The sequence below is a fragment of the Melanotaenia boesemani genome, chromosome 22, assembly GCF_017639745.1.
Source record: "Melanotaenia boesemani isolate fMelBoe1 chromosome 22, fMelBoe1.pri, whole genome shotgun sequence".
NCBI classification, from domain to species: domain Eukaryota; kingdom Metazoa; phylum Chordata; class Actinopteri; order Atheriniformes; family Melanotaeniidae; genus Melanotaenia; species Melanotaenia boesemani.
The window spans coordinates 15,034,683-15,054,022 of NC_055703.1; the positions used below are offsets into that span (position 1 = coordinate 15,034,683).

Sequence of the window (19,340 nt, forward strand, 5' to 3'; positions counted from 1 at the left end):
ATCTTTTTAAGGAACTGGAAGAAAACAAGCACACCTTTGTAGAAGGACTGTATATAACTCGTGATGGTTATAGATTTATGAAATACATTCCCAGCTGAAGTGAAAAAAGCTATGTTAAATCTTTCTGAAATGTCGGGACCTTTGTCGGATTTTTTAAAAGCCCTTATCTGATGGAAATATCCAATAGAAAGCCTTAATGTATTTTATCTAGAATATTGCATGCTCTTATCATAGAAATATGTCCTATCATGCTGTCTTTTCTTGTCATGGAGTGTTTGGAAAGTGTTTATTTTGTTGAAATGCTGACTAACCTCTAAAAACTGTTTTCTGTGTTATTGCAGAGTGTTTAAAAAAAAAGAAATCAAAGAGAAACTTTGCAAAACATACACGTCAATAACCAATGGAGCTCCAAACAGAAACATCTCATCCAATTTATTAGAAAAAGGAACAACTCTGAGATAAAAAATATCTTATAGGCTCAGTACAGATACACATCCTGCCAGGAAGTGTGGATAAGAGGACCCAAGTGAAGGTTTACAAGGCAGGACGCAGATTGGTGCAGGAACAAGGTTTTAATAATTACCACAAACCAGGGGAAACACAGCGGGACAAAGAACGAAAAATGACAAGAAGACCACAAAGAACTGGCAGAGAATAAATGAAACCAAGGGGTATATATATATATATATATATACACACACACAAACACACACACACAGAGGAGAACTAACATGAAACAGGTGAAGTGAGTTAGCTAAATCAAACCAGGTGCACAAATGACAGGAAGCAGAAAGGAAAACAGAACACACAAGGTAAAACCTATTAAATAGGACAAGGAAAACAGAAATAAAGATTACAAGACCAAACTCGGATCATGACACATTCACACTTCTTGTTGTCAGCTGCAAAGTGTTTGCTTCCTCTGTGATGTACCTGGTCGATCAGTTTGCCAGAAGGAGCCTCATGTCTGGCTCAAAGCCAGAGCAGGTTTTCTCTGAAGTTCCTGTCATGGGATTTGATTGTGTGACATAAGTTCAGGCTGTGACACAAACCTTTGTAGGCATTTTGTTGAGCTATGTTTTGATATAAGTCATTATAGTTTTGGATATCCTGAACATGACAGGATTGTAGTAGCAGCTATTTAACATGATTACACACCAGTTTAAACATTTTCAGATGATGGTGTGTCAGGCAAAGTTCACCCTGAATTTTACACACCGAGTGTTTAATTAAGTTCTTAAGCTGACTGAAATCTCGTCTTTATTTATTATGAAAACAGAAGTCATTTTTGGGTGCAGTGGTCACCTTTCCAGTCAAAGAAACTGTGAAATTAAGCACCCTTAGACCTGAGTCTCTACTAGCTTAATATATTTACAATTACTTATTAGACATGTTGATTACAAAGTATTAGTGAAAGAGCATTCAATCACAATTCCCTAGTTTTTCTACTGTATATCAAAGTCTGTTTGATATGTGGAGATTATGTCCAGAAGGGTTTTGTTTTGGAAGGTATTCAAACAGCTGTAACACTGACAAAAATGGTGGGACTAAATCAATATCTGGGTTAGAGGCTGGCAGACAGTCGATGGAGATGAGCATTTACAAACAGCAGGAAAGTACCTGGGGGAAGCTTTCAATCAATATATTAGATTAAAAAGTAGTGAGTACACTGAACATTATCACCTAATTGAAAGGAATTCTGTGGGATCAGGAACCAGAAAACAATGTTAAATGTTTGCTACCACCAGGATGTGTAACAAGCTGTGGATTCATAAGTAAATGTTTTTTAAAATCAGCTCTTCTTGACTCATTCTACAGAGTTTTGTGTGTTTTCTTCAGTTGCTGTAGTATGCTATGTTTCCATTATTTATACTTGAGTGGAAAAAGTTAATCTTACACTAACATATTCATACACCCATAAATATATCTGAGCAGGTATATCCAAATATATAAAAACAATAGTACTCATTCATGAATCTGCCATAATGTATCTGTATCACCGTAATCCATTTTCTCCATGATTTTACGTAAAACAGCAATTGACCAGGAGCTCATGGGAATTTTCCAGCAAGTTATGACATTTTCTCCCTTTAAACAATAACAGTATTGGATAAGAGTTATGACACATTGAGCCAAACTGTGCGATGTAACAATGATACCATGTGAATAAAAACAAGAGCTGTTTCGTGGACAGGTTTGGTGGAGAATGAGATGTTTGTCAAATAGCATGTGTGCCTTCAGTGTTTGCTTTTAAAGATAGATGACTCCTCCATTAAACGTTCGCTTACATCAGGTACAATCTTAGCAATACTGTTACATCTGGGTGACTTAAACTTTTAATGCTGCTACTAGACGTGTTTCTAGGTGCATAGCTGCTGCTACCTGCAGGCTACATTAATTGCTATATTCTTAAACAAAAAAGTAATTTCTTGTTCCTAATACACATAAAAAAACAAAATAGTTTTTCCCCATTTGTCATTATAGTACAGTTATATACAGACGTGATTTCCACCTCATATTTAATTGTGGCTTAATTGTTAAAATAGACACTAAATGTGTAACAAATATATCTAACAAAACAATGAATATCACAATATTATGATAACACCAGTATCATGGCTTCTTTTGGTTGTGATAATTGTTGCAATTTAAAATACCAAATGCTGTTTCTTAAATATATAGATAACATATTCTCCCACAATGACAATAAAAAAATGTTCCATCTCAAATATATGTGGAGCAATGTGTTCTACATGATTTCTTTGGAGCTAAGAGGAGTGAATTAATAATGAATACAATGTAAAGCCCTTTGGACGCCTTAAAAAGCTCTTCATAAATCTAACCCATCATATAACAGAGCTCATTCAACTCTGTCTTCATATAAATGTAATGACTGTTTGTTTAGATTGTTTAAATTAAGATTGTTGTTACAGTTAAGCTGTGGGAATTGGTGCATTCAGCAACTACTTTAGGCCATACATCATAGATATGCCATGTTTTAAATTATATGTGCTTTAGAAAGTGTTTTGTAATCCTGGTTGACTATCAGCTTATACGGGAAACTTGCCATGTTATGTTTTCTTTTTATGCATTTGAAAATTTGTGATCTGTGCATTCATTGAATTTGTTTCAATGTGTTGAAAATCCCTGTAGATTACTTTGACAATAACACGGCAATAAACGGCAGTTGGTGAGACGGAGTCATTAACAGGTGGTGATTCACACTCTGCACAGCCTGAGGGCTGGGTTGTTATTAAGCAGTGAGAGTAATCAATATCAGCAGGAAGATGAGTCGCAGTAAGGGCTGTTGGGTTGCATCTTGTCTTTTTATTTTAACTTTTATTTATGCATTGGAGAGGTGGCTAAGCAAGCATGCCCTTTTTGCTTTCATGTTTACATCCAGCAGTGACTCAAATTCACAAGCAGGAGCTGTTTGGATCAAACAATACATGCAGTGAGACAGCCTGCTCCCACTTAAGGCAAAAAATTTGAAATAATCCAAATAATTAAGAACATCAGTCATATTTCATCCTGTTTGAGGCGTCATCCTCCTCTCCACCTGCAGAGAATGGCATTTCCTCTTTGCGATGTACTAAAGACTTGAAACTGACCAAAACAATTCAACTTTAAAATGATCTCACTAATAGGTAGCCTCTCAATGTTATACTAAGCTCTTTTGTTGACTTCTTGATCTGTGTGTATGAGTTTTTATTAACAATATTTAAGCATTTGCTTAAAAATTTTGTAGGTACTGTCAGTGTTTAAATAACAGCTGAATTAATCTAAATATTAAGTAAGTTGTGCGAGCAGAATATGATAAAAATGCAAGTGAAAACCCAGTTTAAATTGAATGAAAATGTAAAATCAATAAAGGTGAGATAATCGAATAATAGAAAACAGCATGAGAAATCAAACCATAAGGATCTGGTCTAAAATGTACATCTATAGGATGTCTGTATAAAAGGTGGTCTTTCCTTTATGATGTAACAGGTTTTACTCTATCTAAGGCTGCTTGTGTAAGACAAGTTCACCTAAAGGTAAAGCGTTAAACAGTCAGATAAGGTTTTTATTTTGGAAACATAAGGCATTACTTGGTTTTCATCCATTTCATTTGTTTAATAACACACCACTTATCTTAGGCTCAACCCCCACATTTAATATGTAATAGATCACTTTTTGCGTTGTTTGCAGTGGGGTTCAAAAATCACAAAAATAATCAACAAGTTAAGGTAACAAATGGTATTATGTGTACAATGACGAATTTCCTTTTAAGATTCAGCTGTAAAATTAGATTAAGAAATAAATTCAAGCAAATAGTTTCTATGCATTTATTTCAAATAACAAATCTGATTTCCTGACTTGTAGAATAGATTTAGTTTAGTTAATCTTTTATAAATATTTATGTGCCACAATTACAATCAAACCACAGTTAAGTACAAAACCATGATTGTGGGAAACATGACATCAGAGTCAAATAAAAATTAGAATTTTTCTAAAAGAAAATACAGGCAGGCGGCACAGTCTGAAGCGACCACATCAGCAGATCAATAATCCAGGTTTGTTTACTGTGACAGAAAAAGTAACCTCAAATAAGCTCAAGAGTGACGTCTGATAAAAGTGTCAAAATAACCTCTCAGGTGGGGAAACAAGGTCAAATGTTTTAATTTGTTATGACAGATGTTCTCATCGTTCAGCAATAAAAATGAGAGAATTTGGGTGTTTTGATGCAAATAAACACCAGAGAATGTATAGGTGGGATAGATTCCTTATAAGGATGCTGCCCTGGTGCCTTTCTCTGGAGATTTAATAAACGCAACCAGCTTGGAAGGGTTCTTATTCACTTTTTCCATTTAAACTGCTACTAACTACTACAGTTTTTTTTCCTGCTTCCTTTCATAAAGCCCTGTGTCTATTCTTTTTGTTTGTGTCTTCTCCACTTGAGATGTAATCATGACGTCCACCCAGTGAGTCAGGTTCTTTTAATGAAGTTTCCACACAGGGAGACATGTACACCTTTGAAAACTAGAACCGCAGGAAAACGATTGAATCAGGCAAATTGATTTCACACACACCCTTGTTGAAAGGATGCAGCTCTCAGTGCTAAGACACAAGCGATTAGCCCTGACCTTTGAGCTGAGAGTTGGAGCCCAGACTGACATCAGTCCACCAATAACCATCTGCTGCTGGCCATGTGCTTTTAAGAAATTAAGCTATACAAACATAGCTTACATAAGCATAAAAAACTGAAAGTTTGTTCTCCCAAACACAGGCGTTTTCTAAAGAGGGCAACAGTCTAGCTAATTTCACTCATCCTTAATCTTGCTTGCCTTATTGATGAGTTTCTGTGTAGGTGCCCATGCAAATAAGACACACACACTTCTTCCCATTAGCAGAGGAGTAGGTAACAACTTATCCCAATCACACTCAAAGGCCTTGAGACTCAGTGCTCTTGTGTCTATAAAAGAGCTTTCCTCTTCTAAGGAAGTAACAGCAGACCTATCTCCTACTGAGCACTTCATTACCAAGCGGAGAGAAAGCAGGAGAGGAGGAGAGGGACCACAGCCGAGTGTTGCCAGTCTGGAAGATCGGTGGACAACAGCAGTAAGAAAAACACAAGGAGAGGAAAAGCATTAAAAAGAGGTAAAATCACTTTTTAACTATTACTTATTTCCCTGCTATTGATACAATTATAATCTAATTGTTTTAGACTGTTTTTTGATTAACCACACTCATTGATAAACTGAGGATTTTCTTATATTTTATCTGCATCTGCATTTGCTTTTCTTAGGTTTTAAGTCAAATTTAGATAATTTTGTTCATAGATGAGAATCTATTATCATAATCTATCTTACAAAATCTTTACATAATACCAAAATGTAGTCCATTTTAGTAGCTCGAAAGCTTCTTGTATCAGTGTATGTCTAGAGCTCAGCTGAGTGACTCATACTTTAGAAAGAGAAAAGTCTCTGCCAGAGTTGCAAAGACGATCACCCACCAAGGAGTCAATCTTCAGAATTATTGAGGAAGGAGGGAGAAACAATAGGATATAATTTTCCAACAAAGAAAATTAACTCAGCCCCCTTGCTGAATGTTTCATCCGCCCACAATAAGAAGATAGAAGACAAAAAGGTGTGGTGGGATTTCCTGAAGGAGTGTTAAAATGTTCATATCTGTAAAATAAAGGAAATCAGATGATCAGTGTACCCAATTTTACCAAATGCAACTAAAGAACCAGAGCCATCCCAAATCTGAAATTCCGATCTCTAAATATTTACTGAGAAGACAGAGCATGGGTAAGAAGAATTAAATTGAACAACACAGAATTGTGGTGCATGATAAAGTCTACGTATGCTGTCATTTTCTAAAAGACTTCTATGTAAACCTTCTCATATTGTTTCAGAAACTATATGACTTAAATATATGCAAAAGTGCCGTACAACAAAACCTGCATTTTTATTGTGCTGATAACATTTGAGGAATCATAAAGTGTGACTGGGTGACCATTTATCTCACATATAGATCTAAACAAGTCATTTCACAGCAGTGACATTTCATCAGCTGCAGCTACATTAAAAAAAAACTAACCTTAAATTCTGAAGCACTTTGTGAAATACTTAATAAGTTAGGTAATCCTTCTGATTTCCAGTAATTCATATGGACCACTATGTCAATGAAAAAAGACATCAACATCAATGAAAATCTTAGAGAAGCAATTCTTGCTGCCTGTTAGTCTGAGAAGGGTTTTATCATCATTTGCAAACAATTTGAAGTTTATAGTTCTATGCAGTAATGGACATTCCAGCTGCTTCCCTCCAAGGTTAGACCATGCAATGCTCAGAGAAATGACCAAAATCCCCAGTGCTATGTCTCAAACTCAACAGGCCTCGGCTAACATGTTAAATGTTAAAGTTCATGACAGTACGATCAGAAAATGTCTGAAGAAGTCAAGCTTGTCTGGAGTGATTGCTATAAGGACACCTCTTCTAAAAAGAACATGGCAGCACTGTGTAGGTTTTAACATTGCATATAAACAAACCAAAAGACTTGTGGAAAATTGTTCTTTGGACAGAAGAGACAAAACATGGAGATGTTTCAGCACAAAGAAAAATAAAAAAAAAAAAAACTCAGAAACTGTCAAGAAGGTGGAGGGCTGCTGGTTTTACAGCCTCAGGATCTGGACAACCTGCAGTCAGAGTTGAATTCCTCTGTATGCCAAAGTAGAGTCAAACATGAGGCCAAATAGCTAAAGATTGGCAGAATAAATTATGCAGAACAGACCACAAAGAAGAAAATCTGCATTATGGTGATGGTCTGGCTTCTACAATGAAAGTTTCTGTATCTACAAAAAGTCAAAAGTTAAAATCAACTGATCCCAAAAAGACACAAGCAAACATGAATTATTCCTTACTTCAACAATATTTGTTTGTACAATTTTCAGAGTGAAGAATGGAAAGGCACATCAAGGAAATCATGGAATTGTTTTGTTCTCATTGTAAGCAGAAGAAATCCTACATCCTTACTACGACATTAGGCACTAAAGTGTTTGCTGATGTCTAAACATGCCTTCTGGATACAATTCATGTGTACCAATAAAAATAAAACAAAAGTTAGGTTACAACAAGCAATGCTATGCTTCAGATTTTTACACACGAGTGGATAAATTGTGCTTTTATATTATATATTAATATATTCCTTTAAAGGGAAATGTCACTTTTTCGTTCTTTTCTAGAAGTTTCTCAAATGGGGTTGTATGTAGTTCTTATGAATAGTCATCAACAGACAGCAGTCTAAGTGTTTTGTGTTTGAAATCCTGAGATAAATCCTGATGTGGAAGCTAAAGCTCAAAGCTACTAAGAACAGGGCTACGAAAACTTCAAAGATATTATAGTGGTTTGAGCAACCAATTTATTGTAGATTAGCCAAACCCTTTTTTAATTTTATTTATTTATTTTTTTAGTTCTGAACCAGAGTTTAGCAACATGGTCTGCACAGATCCTGTTTCTTTAAATGTCTTATGCTAAACAGACACTATAAAAATCTACAATGTCGCTGTCATTTAAACTACAGAGTTCAGTGCTCTGATTACTGACGTCAAGTTAATAGTGAAAACATTGAACTACTCATTACGCAACCTGGTCTCATTAAAGTGCAACTACAACATCATAATGATTGTTAACCTTTAATAAATCGGTACTGAACTAACTAAAAAATGACGGCAATCTGTTGACCAATAGCGTGAAAGAAATCCTCAAACGAAATGACTCTCATTAATAAGAACAGCTGTACATTCTGTCTTCTTGCCAAAGGGGTTGTTAACAAGTACTAAGCATTTAGATGCTAAATTTAGCCTCATATCAGTTTGAATTATTTTAGCCTGTAGAAGATTTATTTTTTTATAGTGATCTTATGCATTATATTAGAGTAACACACCATTCTGTTATTGGTCCTTTGAATTTAGTTTAAACATTTGTGAAAAGCTTTAGAAAACAGTGGTTTCTGGATGTTTTATTATAATATGAGTAATTATAATAAACAACTTTCTTCTCAACATTGCTGTTAGTTAAGTTAATTTTCTTATTTTTCAACTTTAAATAATTTGGAATTCATTTCTGATTTGATGAACCAATGGTGTTATAAGGAAATCCAGGATGAAATGGGATAGAAAAGGCTTGAAGAACTCATCTCTGACTTGCTTTTTTTTTTTTTTGCTTTATCACAGCCCACTCTATGCCAGTGAAATGAATTGGCTATACTCTGTAAGACATTATGTACTTAACTGAACTTTCCACAATAACATTGATCCTATTATTTTGTTAAAAGTGTGTGTAAAACAGAGATTTCCACTGTTATCGAGTAAAAGGAGCTATTTGAATCCAAACTGTGATGCGTCCACAGCCTTCAATATGATTTACAGCTATTTGGGACATTGAAAATATTGACAACGGCAACAAGAACTGTTTTCTTCCATTGAAGAGACTTCTCCTAAACAACCTGATTTATATATTAGGGGGAAAAATTACCTGTGAATTTTATACTAAATTTGAAGAAACAGCCAAATTATAACTGTACTTCATTAAATAAATTTAGCTTCCACTGCAGCAGGAGAAATGATTTACAATAAGTGAGGTTGTAGAATAGCTGTTATAACATGTAATACGTTTAAATAAAACAGAGGTAAGTTGCTAATTAAATCTTTAAATGTCACATTTGTCTTGTATTAAGTCGAAAGACTGGAAATCCTAAATAATCCAGTATGTACAAAATTTGTATTTTGTAAAATAACAGAACTAACTACATTTTTAAATCTAAATGTAAGATTATAACACTCTGTACATGCAATACTTCTTTCACTCATCTGCATTACCATGAAACTAGTTAGTTTGGCTTCAACTGTCTTACACGTTGGTCTCTCGACCAATGAGATGATAGAACAGATTGAGCTTTTTTAAAAAGGACAATAAAAGAGACAGAAGCTTTAACAGCGTGTTTCAGACACAGGAGATGCTGCAGCAACATGCAGTTATATTTGTGTCTATGAACCTCCTCTATAAACTAGCTGTAATAAGATTAATCTGTAAATGTGCAATCAATGCTATATGGGTTCTTTCCCAACCTTGTAAGGAAACCGTCTATCTAAATATAACACCATGGCTCATTTGCCTTTTTAGGCCAAAACCATCTGTAATTCTGTTTAAAGAATATACAATCCCTAATATGATGCTCCAATAGTGATGAGAGCACTTGTGTGTTAATTGTAAAAATGTTGTCCATGACGGTAAGTCTTCCTGTAAATTTTTTTTTCTCTACTTATCATTATTATTTAGTCCTCACTAAACTAAACTCAATCTGGAAAATGAACATGCTTTAGTAAATTACCGTGTTATTAATTGAACCTAACCAAGGAAGTACTTTATGCATACAGTATATTCTAGAAACAGGCAGGGGAAGGATGATATTATCTAAGACAGCAGAACTCTATTCTGGACTCTAACTTGCAAAGAAAAAAAAAATAGTGGCTGTAAATGTCCAATTAATCACATTCTCTAAATATAACAAGATGATGTAAATGCTTCACAGGATCTACAGATTTTACTATTTCTACCAATTAAAATCCAAATGAGTTGACATTAAAAAATTTTAAAAGAAAAAAATGTAAATCTGGTTATATTAACATGGCTAAACATAGAGAAAAAAGTACGCAAAGAACTGAAAAGCTGCAAAATATCAACACATGCAAAGTATGAGTAGATTTCTAATTTCAATCTGTAAACTATTTGCATTAAATTTTAATTAAATATTAATAAGTGGCAATACGCTAGCTTTCAAGATGCAGCAGAAGTTATCAAATACAAAGTGAACCGATTACATTTTTTCATTAACTGTGATACCTCGCATGACAGATAAAAGCTGAAAGTACATGAAATACGTCTCCCTGATCATATTTCTTGTGCTCTCCTTTGATAACTGACAGAAGAGACGTTATATAAGCTCTGTCACATATTCACCTTTAATTACCATTTTTAGAGAAGATGGATGAGATGCAGATAAACACAACCATCTGTTACAGTATGTGTAATGTTGGCTGAAAGAGGAATGATGACCATTAGTATCTGAGTTCAATAATTATTCAACCATGACACATAGCTAATAAATCCTCCAATGTCACCATCTCAAAAGGCAGTATTGAAACTAATTTAGTTATATAAGGAGGAAAAATATTACGTAAGCGCAATGATCAGGAGACCCAAACTGATTTTTTTTTCAAACAACTAGCATTTTCTTCTCATTCATCCTTTTGTGTCTAATGCAAGGTTCTGAAAAGAATTACTTCACCATTTCTCTTCTGATATTGAGCTCAAAACTTAAGTTTGTGTCTTCTACACCAGGCTGAAGATGGTGTGTTTGTGCTGGTTGTCCATGGTTGTAATGGCATTCATGTGCATCCCTGGGTTTGGCTTGATGTGTTTGGACAGCTCCATATGCAACAACCTGAGCAGTGAGGACAGGATACTGGTAAGTCACACTACCTATTCCTTCTCATTTTATCCTTCTGCATTTTTATTGCCATTATTCAGCAAGAAAAGAAAAGAATATATATATATATATATATATATATATATACATATATATATATATATATAAATATAAATATTGAAAATGTGTTGGGACCTAAAAATGATTAAGATGTTATGTAAACAATTATACATGGTAGCAGTTAATGTAAAATATATGGTAAATAATGTCGCAACCATTCCAATTTCATATTCCAATTTAATTTCTCAAATTATTTGTGTTTTTGTTGTTGTTGTTTTGTTTTTTTGCTTTGCTTTTTTTGTGTTTCTTTTTTGTCTGCCTTAAATTCAAATGACTATAGCTGGGTTGTAGTCATTATCTGACATTGCTCCAGGTAATGGAAAAAATATGATAATCATTTGATTAAGTAAACAGTGTAACAAATAAAAAATTCACTAAAGATAAAATGAATTTATTATTTATAAGTGCCACAATTTTGGTATTTTTAGGACTATAGAGCAGCAGTTTAGAGCAGGCATTATGTTTACATTGATATTGATTGTGAGTTTATCACTACATTTCTAAGCCAAATTCAGTCTTGATATTCCAAATTATTATTTAGATTTTAGTTTCATATAAAGATGTGCTACATTTGGGCAATTGTACCAATAACAAATCCTCAGCTGTGTTAAATAAGTAAGGCAATGAATCACAAAACACAAAATCTGTCAATGGCGATGTTTACTCAGGTGTGACAGAGTGGTGAAAGAGGTTGTCAGTGTTGTCCAACTTACTACAGATTTCACATTCCAAGCCCAACTAAAAGCTTGAGATGAAGCCGTCACTTTTTCATATGAGATTTCACATCATGATAGTATGTGACTGATTCATATTTTGGTCCGAATCTGTAACAAGTTTCTTTTTTAAACATTAGAGTAGTAGGATTTTAAAACCTACTTTCAAAAAAATCTTTAAATCTTTAGGAAATATTAACTCAGGTTTTCAGACATGTGACTTTGAGTACTATTGGCATTATTTTATTTAGAATATTTGTGATTTAATCAGATGGAAGTTGTCTTGATAAACAGTTAAAACATGCAATCAGCTGCTGGTTTGATACTTCCATTGCCTCTGATAAGTGTGTGTTAAATTGTTGCTCCTGTCTGTGATTTCTCTGCATGTAGGACTGTGTTCACTTCTGCTTCTCTGCAATCCAGACTGAATTCCCACAGCTCAGTGCATCGGCCCAGCACATTAATGATGAGGACAATAACCTCTTACTCAGCGTTGTTCTTGCCACTCTGGCTTCTGAAGACAAAATATCCAAAGAGTTCGATCTGAAAGCCCACAGTGACAAGCGCCGCTCATATTCCATGGAGCATTTCCGTTGGGGGAAACCCTCGGGCCGCAAACGCAGGCCTGTTAAAGTCTTTGCCTCTTCTCTGGAGGGAGGGGACTACACTGAGAGCAGCTTCCCTTTTAAAGCAAAAAGGAGCATTCAACAGGGAAGTGATCAAAATGAAGGTTTGCTGAGGCCCAGAGTCAGCTCCAGATCACATTCACAAGTGAGCCAGCAGGACAGAAAAGATGGGACTTACCGGATGACTCATTTCAGATGGGGCAGCCCACCTGCATCCAAACGAAATGGCAGCTTTATGAAGCCGTGGGAGGAGAAACCTCAAGGGCCCCTGTCCAAGTTCCTCAAGAACATTATTATGAAGGATGTGCAAAGGATAATGGGATGAACAGAGGCTTGAGTAAGAGAAGATAATAGTCAGAGCAGCCTTTGCATGTTAGTTTCCCACACGTCTTAATTTACATTTCATAAACCTGTTGCAATCTTTAGCATGTTGATGAATATCATTTTTGGGCCCAACATGTATTCAATTTAAACCGTGTAAAAATAAAGATAAAAATGAAAAATAAACCAAGGTTGTTCTGTTGAATATAAACTGATGTATCCAATAACTACTTATATATTCTTGACTTTGATTTGAGAGCCTTCGGAAAGTATAAAATATCTTGTGGGAAACAGTTACTAATCCAGATGTGTATGAATGTGAAAAGTTTGGCTTGTTTATGTGTATTTATTCAGTTTATTGACATATTGGTATCTTTTTTTTGTAAACTATAAAACATTAAATATGTGTTATGTGTTGCAAATAATAATTGTCATTTTTAGACCGATTTCAAAGTTTTTTCTTACTTGACAAGCAAAACTATCACAACAGCCATGATAAGTAAATGAATGCTTCTGATATTTTCTTAAACTTTTGAAAAATTTATCTAGAAAATGGTGAAAAATAACAATAACAAATGTCTGTTTAGACTCTTGGTCACTGCTGTCAAGATTCCTTGGCCACTTAAAGATATTCAACCTCTTTGATGTCTGACTGGTGGTGGAGTCATTCAGACACGAGAGTCACCAAGGTCATGGTTGTTTACATCACTGAGTTTTTGAATCTCCAAGCCACCACACCCCAAGTTTGGTCACACGATTTGAGATGGGAATGGTTGCAAACCCTTTTCACCCCAAGGGATAAACAACCAAACACATGCAGAACAGGGTTTTATATGCAAGCTCAGTGTGCACACATCTTTATAGAGTAGCTTATTAGCCTAACAAAGGTGGTTTTGATATCACCAGTTAGCCAATTCATGACATTTTTCTTTAGAGGTAGTTTCACAACCATTCACACAAAAAAAAAAATTTAATCTCGACCTCATTCCATCATAAATGAGCTCAGGCCCAGAGAAGGCAGCGGCATGTCTCTGATTTACTTTTATTTCTATTTTTTTATTTATTTTTCCATGACAGAGCTCAGTTAGTTTTAAGAGTTCCTGGAACGGTGCATTTAATTTAACTCTAAGCTCATTTGCCTTTTATGCAGTTTCACCGGAGGGCAACACAGTCTCTACATGGATTTCATATAACTGCAGTGTGTCCTTACATTACTTTTGATTAAATGTGTTGTTTAAATCTTTTATTCACATTTCAGTATTCCAGCTTTTATGAAAACCACCTTGTTTTCATAAATCAGTTCATACTGTAGTTATTTTTTGTTCAAGTGAACAGATTTGTAGCTTCAGATAAGAATACAAGTGCTTGTATTTGTCTGCCTGACTGCAATAGAGCTGCTTATGGGTCTTCAGTGAGTTTTCTTAATACAAATAATACAAAAAGAAACACATTTATTATATAATATACAACACTGATAAGCTCAAAGAGATCATCAGCTTGATAAGAAGTGCAGCAGGGCTTAGAGTGGCTGGCTGGGACAGATGTGATCAGATGACAATATAAGTATCGATGCAAAACGTTCAAAAGAGAGGAAACACTGCATTGCATGCAATTAGAATAAACACAGCATTAAAAGGTTAATTTTTATTACAATCACATATGAAGGCTCTCTTTCAGCCTCTCAAACAATTTTATCTGGTCTTTACTGCCATTAATAAAAAATAAATAGACACAAACGCTTTTAAGGTTAAAGATACATTTATTGTTCAACACAGCAACATCACTAGCATGCAAAGTTGGGTATGACACTCATAAGGCATTTTCTTCATGTAAAAGCTGCCTCTGTCACTAGGAAATCCAGTTTTTAAAGTGCAAAGTCCACAGAATGTTTAGATTTGACCTACAACACTACATTGTAAACAGATCTATTAATCAGACATATAATGACAAAAAGTAAGTTTGGATTTCTGTCAGTTAATATTACTTTACACAATGCAATGACAACACGCAGACTGATTTATAGATCTTCACTTCCAAGTTTAAGATGCTGAACGGACATTGTTACAGGGTGTCACTGGAAGGTTTAGACAGCTGTTCATTGCCCTTCAATAGCTTGTTCTTCATTAACATGATTAAAAGAGTCAGCGGACAAACACAAAACTGTCTGATGAGTTTGGTCATGGCAAATGACGATAAAAGCATCTGTTAGCGTGATCGCACACGAACAAATACACCCACTCACACAATAAAAAGGGTTAAGATGGACTGGTGAAATACATGAATACAAACATGGGACACAACATTGTAAAGAAAATTATAACCTAATATAGCAGATTAAAATGCAACACATGACAGGGACAAATTGGACACCGTTGTCTACATTTAATAAGAGGGCTGCGTGCTTGATGCAGCTCAGTCACAGAAGCGCGGTAGGGTGGGATGGTGTCCTAAAACATCACACAGCTAAAACATCACAGCACCACAGCAGGAGGCACAATTCAAAAACACATGAAAGGATCTGCTACCTACAGTTGGATCGTGCTAGCCAGGCTCGTGCCAAATTATTGCCACTATACTTTGTTTTTATACCTGTGTGTGCACTTGTGCACACAGAATGGCTTTTCAGAACTGGATGAGAGAGGTGCACTGCTGGAAAGCTGTGTGAAACCACTCCTGCAGGATGGAGGTGGACATGGCAACGTAGGTCAGGATGATGGTGTTGAAACCTGTTTCTGTTGCTAATAATGATGCTGAAAATAATGTATAAACCTTTTCTTTGAAAATGGTCTACTTAATACTTCGCCGCCTTCAGATGATGCAATTTTCTACTGAAGACTTATTTTTGATTTAATGTGTTGCTGGTTGGACATTTCAACAGGAACAGGATATAGATTGATAGATTTATACCATAACTATGAAGAAAACAAGTGCAGCGGCAGTTTAAAACTAGAATATACATTATATACACACACACACACACACACACACAAAACATCCCTACATTTGTACATCAGCTTAAAGATTTATATATTTCTCTGTATGTACACATAAATAAGAGAAGAAAAAATAATTTTCTAGTGTTCCAACGTGGTAAACATTACCATAAACACTTGTAGAGTGTTTACGTAGAGTTTTGTGGTCATGACTGGCGCAGTGCATGTGTTCATCTATGTTTTAACTCATGTTTACTTCTTTACATTAAAATCAGCTAAAACCAAAATAAGTAGAATTTAAAATTGGGGGGGGGGGAGGGTGCCTAACAAAACAAAAGCACTTTCGGCTAACACTAAGAAGGCAAAACAAAGATAAAAAAAAAAAACAAAAAAAAAACAAAACTTTGGAGTCAGATGTTCAAGTGCTGAGTAACACGGTAGATGGTAGGGGTAACTTTACATTTATCCACTCGTCAAACATATGCAAAAATATACTGTCACAGAAATTATAATGCCTCTATTTCACATACAATGGTTGTTAAATCTATAAAAATAAATAAAAAATGTCAGCAGAAATTAGCAAGACTAATTAAACAAATTTAATGATCAAAAAGGTATTATGGCACCTTGTGAGGGACACACAAAACAGGTCAAAGAAAGTCTATGTTTTGCAATGCCAGTAACATTTCCAGCAGAAGGACATGTAATGACCCACTCAAAAATTTTCATCACACTTTTTGGCAATTAGACGTGTTTCTACACATATCTAATTATTAGAGATGATGAAGTTTGACTGTTGCATGTACTGACATTAGCCAGCTTGCTTTGGCTCCAATTAAAGAAATAAAAGAAAACCTCAGCTGAATTAATCAAGAAGTGCCTTGTTCTTATGTTGCAATTGTGTTTGTCACACATGCACTGTGGCTGTTTGATTCCACGGTCAAGATCATTTTACAGTGAGAATTGGTCACTCATCCCCAAATCCCTTCCTAGTCCTCAAAGGTGAATCAGTTCTGTCATGGAGCTGCTTATTTTGTACTTTAATACACACAAAGGTCAGGAAACTTCATCTCGTAAATGGGAACAGATCGGCTCTGGCTTTGCCCATAACCTGACGAAATGGTTCCAGATGGGCTGGGAGGGGGTCTGGACAGCAGGAGGAACAAAACACAATGTCATCATCATGATTCAAAGCCATCATCATGTGCATCATCCAATTAGTCAGAATCACTGCCTTTAATGTCATTATTATCCTTTAGAAATACACTAAGCATTGTCACTTACCTGATTGTAATCTCAAAGATTTGATTTAGTTTGCTTTGCAGCATTGTAGCCTAGAAGGGACAAAAAAGATTAAAAAAAAAATAATTCAAGACAATCATAACAAGCTGAAAGAATTTAAAAAAATGTTGAAAAATAATTTTATTGTACCCTGGCACCACAGTGGGCTGCTATCTCCTCAAAGGGGGCCTTCTGGAACTTTTCCACCACTTGTCTCCTCCTCTCCCTCTCCTGTTCCTCCATACCCACACTGTCCACTAGAGGGAGACAGAAACAGCATAATGAACTCTGCATCACATACAAGGCACAGTGTGGGGTTGGTGCTGCTTTTCTCAGATAATCAACATTTATTCCAAGAAATAAATTAGACCAATACTCATAGCAAAACATTTATTTTTATTTTAGTATTAAGTGTTAAAGAACTGTTAATTCATAGCACAAAAATAGATTAAATAATTTTACATACCAATGGCATTTTTTAGGGTTTCAAATGTGATCTCCTCAGCTGGTGTCCTCTGCAGAACAGAACAAGCAGAAATCAATGTGATGTGGTGATGAGAAGAAATTTTTCCCATAGAAGGGATATACACGCTTTTGAGTATTTACCTCCTCTTTCTCTGGACTGTTTCGAGATTCGACCTCCACCTGAAGAGATATGGTCTCCCCAATGCTCTTTCTCTTGGACAGCCGGTCCTCATCTGAAAAAGAAGTGCAAATATTTTATTTTTTATGAGAAAACCATTTAATAATAAATTATTCTATTTATTCATTTTACTATTTTGCTTAGCATTTTTCTTAACATTTTGTGGAGACTTTGTGGCATCTTACCAGTATACTGTGGGACATAAGGTGTAGCCAGTCTCTCTGTATTATAACCACTTCCACCAAGAACCTCAGTAATCTTAGACTGCAGGAACAAAACATCTCCTTCCACCTTGTCTAATGTAGGCGGCAGTCTGGGCGTAAAGACGGAAAGCAAAATGTTAAAGTAGCATACAACAAACCACAACCATTGTATCCTTACATTTCAGATTTAATGGTAGTATGATGTGACAGAAAAAGAGAAATGAAAGGGGTTGGTACATACTTGGGATTCTCAACGAAGACATCCTCAGGCAAAACGTAAGGAGTTTCTTTTTGCCTCACCTCAATTACCTGAAGGGCAGAAAACAAAAAGGCAGTTTATTAACTGTTGGCCTACAAACACACAATTACACAAAGGAGTTTAGACCCACACCTCATGTATGTGCTGACAGAAGGCTGGGATGGTGGTGAGCTGGCAGATGAGGTTGAGGTAGGCAGCAGCGAGGGCATGAACAGCACAGCGGTTGAAAGCAGGCAGAGCGTCATCCGTGGACAGAGCCAGGTCCTGCACAGAATACAAAGAGGACTTAGCAACACATTTTCTGGAGAGGACTGAGGCTTTTTTTGCATCTTTAACTTTCTATTCACACTCTTCCCTCTTATATTCTGCTACCACTCTGTTTCTCTAACAGTGTTGGGGGACATTCTTCATTTTTTAACATGTTATTTTTTTTGGTGGTTCATGCTGAGGTTGATTGTAATCAACTTTCTGGTCATACCATGTGCTTCTACTTAGACCTGGCACACACATAAAGATTATCGGGCTGTTTTTGTCCCAATTTTGCCTCTTCCTGACCAAGGATGGCAAACACCTGATTATCTTGAGTCTTATAAGATTTTTCTGTACAATTATCATTTGTTCTGAGGTGTGTTATGAACAGATTTGTTCCAATAATCGGCTCCAAAATGGGTCATAGCTACTGTGGTTCTTCTTCTACATTTTTGTTAATCACATTTGGTCACGTGAGATGTCCAGCTCAGAGGACTAGATTGTAGATCAGTTACGGGACAGCATCATTATGTTTGTGTTGGTCTGTGATTTGATTATCAAAGCACACCACACACATTATGATCAAAACTGTTTAATGCCTGATTTTTTTATCTTCACGTGTGAGGTCTAGACCAGATAAAAAAATCTCACACGATTAAAATAATCCTTATGTGTGTACCAGGCTTTAGTTATGACGGAAACACCCATACTTTCTGTTCTGTTGGAACAGAACCTAGATATTATTGTGTTGACATTCCTTGAACAACCATTTCATGGTTGTGGAAAAGATGCTATTCTGTTTAAGAAGGGTCAGATCATTGGCATGCAGCAATGAGAGAAAACATCTAAGAAGATTGCAGAAACTACTAAAATTGGGTGAAAACTGTCCAATGCATTTTTAAAAATTGAAAGGATAATGGGGAACCATCATCTTTGAGGAAGAAATGTGGTCGGCAAAAAATCCTGAATGATGGTGATCGGTGATGGCTTAAACATGTATTGAAATCAAATTTAGGAA

At 35.5% G+C, this 19,340-nt stretch overlaps 2 protein-coding genes across 5 annotated transcripts in view; one reads left to right on the plus strand and one right to left on the minus strand.

Annotated features, from left to right (window-relative positions):
* The first annotated feature begins 5,229 nt into the window (after window positions 1-5,229).
* On the plus strand, window positions 5,230-13,198 carry LOC121633766 (pro-opiomelanocortin-like). Its single transcript, XM_041976004.1, has 3 exons — window positions 5,230-5,640; window positions 10,887-11,013; window positions 12,198-13,198. The coding sequence occupies exons 2-3, from the start codon at window positions 10,894-10,896 to the stop codon at window positions 12,756-12,758; spliced, it is 681 nt and encodes a 226-aa protein (XP_041831938.1). The 5' UTR covers window positions 5,230-5,640; window positions 10,887-10,893; the 3' UTR covers window positions 12,759-13,198.
* Window positions 13,199-14,493: 1,295 nt separating this feature from the next.
* The window catches only part of LOC121633765 (protein EFR3 homolog B), a 28,107-nt gene continuing 23,260 nt past the window's right edge, over window positions 14,494-19,340 (minus strand). For all 4 annotated transcript variants that reach the window (XM_041976000.1, XM_041976001.1, XM_041975999.1 and 1 more), the window contains 8 exons: window positions 18,206-18,337; window positions 18,056-18,123; window positions 17,797-17,924; window positions 17,575-17,666; window positions 17,435-17,483; window positions 17,119-17,225; window positions 16,972-17,021; window positions 14,494-16,833 (listed from right to left, as the gene is read on the minus strand). In XM_041976000.1, the coding sequence (XP_041831934.1) occupies window positions 16,728-16,833; window positions 16,972-17,021; window positions 17,119-17,225; window positions 17,435-17,483; window positions 17,575-17,666; window positions 17,797-17,924; window positions 18,056-18,123; window positions 18,206-18,337 (732 nt within the window). In that variant the 3' untranslated portion in view covers window positions 14,494-16,727. The remainder of the gene's footprint in view (window positions 16,834-16,971; window positions 17,022-17,118; window positions 17,226-17,434; window positions 17,484-17,574; window positions 17,667-17,796; window positions 17,925-18,055; window positions 18,124-18,205; window positions 18,338-19,340) is intronic.

Bases quoted from the DNA above. Each gene is read 5' to 3' on its own strand.
- LOC121633766 (XM_041976004.1), top strand. From the start codon at position 10,894: ATGGTGTGTTTGTGCTGGTTGTCCATGGTTGTAATGGCATTCATGTGC. The intron at 11,014-12,197 runs GTAAGTCACACT...CTCTGCATGTAG, and splicing joins GCAGTGAGGACAGGATACTG to GACTGTGTTCACTTCTGCTT.